The following is a 6854-nucleotide window of genomic DNA, read 5'->3' on the forward strand; positions in this document are numbered from 1 at the left end:
GGCATCTGCGGGCTGCTGGCTCCTGTAGCCAAAACACCACTTCGTGAAACTCCAACTAATCGGGCCGAGCCTGACCTGGACGCTGGAACCCACAGAATCCCTGGGCGGGACCCCATCCCACCTACAGGGGAGACGCTGGCCACAGTGAGGGTCAGGGGCCACGAGTCCCTCTGGGACCTTCCTCTCTCTGACCGCAGACCCCAGGCTGGGTACTGGTGAGTGAGGGTGCTGTCGCTTTGTCACCAGCTCCTGAGCCGTGAGGACGAAGTGGCTCATCACCTGGTGTGATCGGAGTCCAGCTGTCACAGCGTCCTCTGTCCCCAAGCACAGGCTCTGCAGGAATGTGGCTCACAGGCCACCGCCAATGTGCTGCGCGGGGAAGTCGTCACCTTCCAGGGACAGCGTCTTCCTGCCGCGGGTCACAGAGACACTGCGGTCGAGTCCCGCGGGACAGGCAGGGGCTGGGAAGGGCTCAGCAGCCTGTCAGACTATTTTCCGCACACGACAAAGGGATTTCCAGCTGTGGAGAAACGCGTCCGCACTCACGCCCGGCTTCCTGGCTCCCGCTAAGCGTGTGCCCGCTTCGTGTCGTGAGCAAACGTGCCCCACCCCGTCCAGTGCGGCCGCGTCCGGCCGGAGCCGCTTCCCGGGAGGCCTTGTTCCTGAACTTCTCCAAGGCTCCTCGACTCCATCTGTAGGTCTGATCTTTTCCTCCACGTGTCACAAAACCGTCCCATCCCGTCACCTCAACGTCCCCCCACACCTCGCCGCTTCCCCGTCTGACTCACCCCGGCCCCCTTCGACGTGTGGTTCTCACCAGCCTCCCTGTCCGCCCCATGCTCCTCACACACCCCCCGGGACAGAGGCTGCCATCGGGCTCCGCCCAGCGATGCTGAGGTGTCTTTCCTGCGCCCTCCGCGGTCCCCTCTCTAGGGCACGAGAGCCACCTGGGACATGCAGCGGTGTCAGCGAGAGGGTCCCGTGGCTGCTGCGTTTCCCTGAGTCATTTTAGTGACCTTTACCAAACTCACCGCATGGTCCTGCCCTCCCGTCTGACGGTGAGAAGCGGCAGGAGGGAGGGACCGGTGTGTGACGGGCCTTGGCGAGTCACACAGACGCCTGCCTGACGGCGCGTCCCCCCCGCCGGGGTCCTGAGAGGCGGAGCAGTGTTCTCCCCTCCCCCACTGAGACTCTCCTAACTCTTTCTCAAAAAAGGGAGAGAGATTCATGTGTAGAAAACCTTTTACAATTTATTTTCTGTTATTAATAGTCTTTAAAGTATAAAAGTGAGGCTCTAGCTGAATGCAGGGTTTTGGTGGGAAGACGCCGACCGGGCCGACAAATAAATAAGTATTTACAGTCTTTGGCAAAACAAAGAAGTTTCATCAATCTGTACGAGAAGTTTGTTTAAAAACATAAATAATTTACCAAAAAGAATATGGTACATTGTAAATATTCACATCGTCACCCCGCACCGCCGTCCCCTCCCGCCAAACACAGGGACCCACAGACTCGGCACAGCGTGAGGCCGATGGCGCCCGCTTGCTGTCCACAAAAACGTATAAAGTGCAGCAAAATGAAAGAAAATCAACCTCGAAGGAAGCAGCGAACACGACTTTGTCAAATGGAATGTGGGCGTTAAAACGGAAGTTACGGATTCTCTCTATTTAACATCAAAATGAACCCACTGTTGATGGCCAGGGAGGGTCTGCCCCCGCGCAGATCGGACGAGGCCACCTCCCGACGCGGCGCGCGACTGGCAGGTCCTGCAGAAAGAGCTGCCGTGCCAAGCAAAAGCGGACCACGCCTGGGGGACGGCCGCGTGGCCGACGGCGGCTGAGTCTGGCGAGACTTGGCGCTGACGTTTCATCGGCACAGGTTTTAAAATCCTCTGTACAGCAGATACGTAGCAGTGAAAAATGCTGAATTAAAGTCACTGGCAACGGTATATATTAAGGTTCCATCCATTATAGACTCTTCATTATTATTTATTTATTCTATTACATTTTACAGCGTGCTTTGTCACGACAGCATAAATTATAAAGCTTTGTAGTTTGACAGGAAGATATTTTGCTGCAGCTTTATATTATTATATGCCAGTCATATGTTTACTTCTGGAAATTATACCACATATGTGTTCCCTGGCACTTTCAAAATAAGTTATTGTGGAATGGAACTGTATTCTGTGTTCATTTAATAAATATTAACACGACACTTATAACTGGAACCTTAAGGAAATGTGTCACCGAATTGAGTAAAGGCAATTTTTTCCATGGTTTCGAAGCCTAGACCAGGAATTACACGCCAAAGTGCGTGTGCCGTTTGCCGGCGCGTCCGGCCCCAGGAGCAGAGGCCGGAGCGGGGGCGCGGGGGGACTCGAGCAGACTGGCGGTTGGAACGCAGAGTCGAGTGACAGGGGCCAGGGGCTGTCTCGAGTCTGCTCGGCCCCACGCAGCCGGGCGGCCGGCCACGGGGCGGCACCTCGCTCACGCACAGGAGGCCTGGCCAGGCCCACGCCTGCCCCGCCTGGGGGCCACTCCGCGGGGACCGTCCTTGGACACAGTGGGCTCTGCGAGCGAGAGGCCCCTCGCCGCGGGCCGAGGGCGGGGGCGGGGGGTCCTCGTTTACACTCCGAGTCATTTCTAGTGTCCCAGTTGGTCGGTGGGCAGCCTGCGTTGCGGGGCCCTTGGCCGACCGCCTCCTTCCTCTGATGACCCTTCTGATGACCTAACGAGGCTGCGTGGGGTGGCGGGACGACTGCAGCCCTGTGGGAGCGCCGTGCCGTTGTTCCTGCTTAATCTGCGATGCTGTCTCACGCACAATGTCCCTTCGACTCCGTATACACATAAATACAATAAGGAATTACATGTTATATGTAAACGCCATTCTTTTCAACAAACGAGAAAAAAACGTGCTGTCGTGACAATCGTCACTGCAGAGTCTCGCGTGTCGTCAGACTCTTTCCTGCGGGGGCTGGGTGTTCATCTCCGGCCGCGTCACCGTGTGGTCTCGGGGCTGATGACGGGAGGTGAAGGTCAAGGACGGGGGGCGGGGGGTGCTGCTAGCGGGAGAGAAGCGGAGTCCGTGAGGCGCTGAGGTGTCCGGGCGACAGCATGGGCCGCACGTGGCTGGAAACGCAGCAGGTCCGGTTTACGCGTCTAGAAACAGTGAGCGGAATTAGGGTGCTGGGCCCGGGGTTTCCTTTCGTTCCGTTTCACCCGTAGCCTAAAATGTCTTTATTTTAACTTTTAAAAAAGACAGCAATGTGGTTGGTTGGATGGATGGATGGATGAGTGGGTGATGGATGGGTGGATGAAGACATCATGAAAAGATGAAGGAGGGAAGGGGGGGAGGAAGTGCTGAAACCCCACAGGTAAACAAGAGCTTCGCCAGACACGAGGAGATAAAGTGAGGTTCTGTGCTCCCTTCATCCCTTTATTTGATGTATGATCGTCAACGTGTGGCTTTTGAGAAGCATCGCTGAGCCTCGGTCACCTCAGCTGCACAAGGGGGATACTGTTGTGTCATGTGACAGTGAAGGATTAGACCTGGCGGGGGCCACGTTCCCTCCGGGTCTGTAATCTTTGATGTAAAGAGATAACCAAAGAGAACCAACCTGCCCTCCCTCCCTCCCTCCTCCCTCCCTCCCTCCTCCCTTTGCTTTTTCCTTCCATGTCAGCACGGGTGACGACCTAAACTCAGTCAGGGGCTCGAAGTGGGGAGGGAGCACAGAGGACACTACAGGACAGTGCGGCGGGGCGGGCATGGAGCACTGGAAAGCGTTTGTCCTCCTGAGGCCTCCGCATCCGACTGCGAACGGCACGAGTGACTCGAACTGACCACACGACACGTCTGCTGCGGGCGGCCCCCTCGAGCGCGGCGACGGTGTGTGTGTGCCCCCGCCCCCCAGCAGCCTGTCCCCGCTCACCTCTGCACTCGTACTTGAGGTCCGAGAAGTAAACCATCTCCTGGGAGAAAACGAACAGGCCCAGCCGCCCGCCGGCGAAGGTATGGTCGTACACGGGCCCCGAGTCCGCCATCACCTGCTTCCCCTCGTGCACCAGGACTCTGTGGACGGGGACAGAGGAGAGGGTGACCCTGTGACACATTCGGCAATCCTTCCCCGCGACTCTCGCTACGATGGCGGGGCTCCCCGCTCTCGCCTTCGAGAGCCAAAGAGCCGGTCAGTGGTGCGGGCGGCCCTTGCTGGTCCCCTCCATGGGGCCGGGGGCCTCTCTCAGCCTGGGCACCAGCCCCACGCCCCATGACCTCCATGTCATCGCTGTCAGAGTCATCGCAGCATGTGCCCGCCACCTTCCTCCCACTAGCTGTGCGCTGTGTGACGGCCGGGCCGGGCTGCCCTACAGACGAAGAACGGACGCCTTGTGTTCAAGCCACCCTGGTGGGCGACACACGACGGAGCAGGCGGGCGTCCCCGTGGGAACTCACACCCTGCCAGTACGCACGCCCCACCCAGCCGCACGGTGCTGGGACACACGCACATGCACACATACACACACAGACACAACACACACACATACACAGATACACAGGCACACACACACAGATACACACAGGCACACACATACACAGACAGACATGCACACACAGACACACATGCACACATGTGTACACACATACACAGAGGCACACATGCACACATGCACGCAGACACACACATACAGATACAGACACACACACATGCACACACACAGACACACACACAGAGACACATGCACACACATGCACACATGCACAGATACACACACGCACATGCACATGCACACAAAGGCACACACATGCACACGCACACACACACATACACACAGACACAACATGCACAGACAGACACACATGCACACGCACACACATGCACACGCATGCACACATGCACACAGACGGAACATGCACACACATACACACATACAGATATACACACACACACGCACAGACATGCACACGCGCACGCCCACGCACACACACCGTTCGTGAAGGGCCTGCTGGGTCACGCTCTTATCAACTAGTGTCGACTTCACAAGACTTAAATTTCAGTCACCCACAGCTCATTTTACTCAAAACCCACCACGAAGGCCGTCACGCTGGGAGGACAGAATTCAGTGGGGCTGACATGGGTGAGAGTTTTCTCCGGACGTGATTTCAGTCCGGCCACTCGCGTGTCAGACACGAACGCGACCCGCTTCTCCAGGCGGAGCACGGGCCACTGCGCTTTCTCCGCTCGCCCAGACCGCCCGCCGGGGCCAGACGCTCGCCACCCTCTGAGCTACCTGAATGCGACACGTGCGATATTCTGCTCTGCCACAGTTGGGGTTCTGTCTTTTAAATGACAGCGACTTGTAGGTAGGAGGAGGTGCGGGGCGGGAAAGAGGCGGAAGCCCCAGGGCGGCCTGCGCGCCGGGCTCCGAGTCCGTCCGCACCGTGACTCGCCGTGCGAGGAAGTCACGCGCATGCGCGCCGGGCTCCGAGTCCGTCCGCACCGTGACTCGCCGTGCGAGGAAGTCACGCGCATGCGCGCCGGGCTCCGAGTCCGTCCGCACCGTGACTCGCCGTGCGAGGAAGTCACGCGCATGCGCGCCGGGCTCCGAGTCCGTCCGCACCGTGACTCGCCGTGCGAGGAAGTCACGCGCATGCGCGCCGGGCTCCGAGTCCGTCCGCACCGTGACTCGCCGTGCGAGGAAGTCACGCGCATGCGCGCCGGGCTCCGAGTCCGTCCGCACCGTGACACCGGGCTCCGAGTCCGTACGCACCATGACTCGCCGTGCGAGGAAGTCACGCGCGGCCGTCGCTGGACAGAGCGTCCGTGCCACCGAGCGCCCTCACCTCATGTAGCCCGTCTTCGGCCGGTGGGTCAGGTGCCACCTGTAGGCCGTGTAGTCTTTCCAGCCAATGTTCTTGGGGTCGTGCCACAGGGTGCGCACCTGAGGGGAAGAGCGAGTCTCAGTCGCGGTTGCACGGCGCCAGGAGGGAGCTGTCGTGTGGGCCGCTGTGCCTCACGCTCACAGTACGGATGCCCAGGGCCGATCGGAGCCCACGCCGGCGAGCAAGGGCACAGTGCCGGGAGCACGGCCACCTGAGCCGGACACACGGCCTCGCGTCGGGGCCTCTGCTTCCTCGGCGTGGGACGGAGGTGCACCCTTACGCTAGCACGGGGACAGAAACACGCTTAACTGGTAGAGTGTCGCCCATCACGCTTGCAAAAGCGCCCGGCACGGCGTCTTTGAGAAGGCGGGGCTCACTGGAAGACCCTCAAAATGATCACGCTGCGCGGCAGTGGATGAGCCCAGGGTGGGGGCCTCCGGGGGCGGCCGCGCCTCACCTGTCCGGCCGTGTTCCCGGTGTGCCACAGGGCGTTCCGCAGGTGCTCGCCCGTCCCCGTGGTGGAGTTGACCACCTTGAGGGACACGCCCGAGTAGCCGTAGGCCCGGGTGGGCTGGTCCTCCCAGTAGGTCTGGGTGACCTGTTTCCACATCACCACGTAGAAGCGGCTGCTGGACTGGTAGCCGAAGACGAAGCCGGCATAGTCGTCGTCACGGTCGGTGTTGACGTAGAATGTGCCGCTGAAGTCCACAGACCCAAACTCGTCGAAGCCTGTGCCGGAGGGAGCAGCCGCCCTGAGACCCGGGGCCCCTGGACCAGCCCCGGGCACTGGCCGGGCGCTGTGGGTCGGGCCCGCCCCCTTTCCCGCTTGGGTTCTGTCACCGTGACGCTAGTGACACCCAGACCCCACCCGCGGGGGCGGGGCAGAGCTTCACTGCGCTGTGTATTTTATCGACCCAGCTCATGAGATCAAATGAAACTTCAGAGACTCGGAGAGCGAGCACGCGTTTCCCCGAGCT

At 59.8% G+C, this 6854-nt stretch overlaps 1 protein-coding gene across 1 annotated transcript in view; it reads right to left on the reverse strand.

Annotated features, from left to right (window-relative positions):
* Nucleotides 1-1237: 1237 nt before the first annotated feature.
* Nucleotides 1238-6854, reverse strand: part of THBS2 (thrombospondin 2) — a 24247-nt gene continuing 18630 nt past the window's right edge. Inside the window, exons 19-22 of the mRNA XM_006915046.3 lie at nt 6335-6606; nt 5839-5936; nt 3929-4068; nt 1238-3158 (exon numbers count right to left, since the gene is read on the reverse strand). Of these exons, the coding sequence (XP_006915108.1) occupies nt 3151-3158; nt 3929-4068; nt 5839-5936; nt 6335-6606 (518 nt within the window). The 3' untranslated portion in view covers nt 1238-3150. The remainder of the gene's footprint in view (nt 3159-3928; nt 4069-5838; nt 5937-6334; nt 6607-6854) is intronic.

Source organism: Pteropus alecto, unplaced genomic scaffold (assembly GCF_000325575.1).
Source record: "Pteropus alecto unplaced genomic scaffold, ASM32557v1 scaffold195, whole genome shotgun sequence".
Classification (NCBI taxonomy): Eukaryota; Metazoa; Chordata; class Mammalia; order Chiroptera; family Pteropodidae; genus Pteropus; species Pteropus alecto.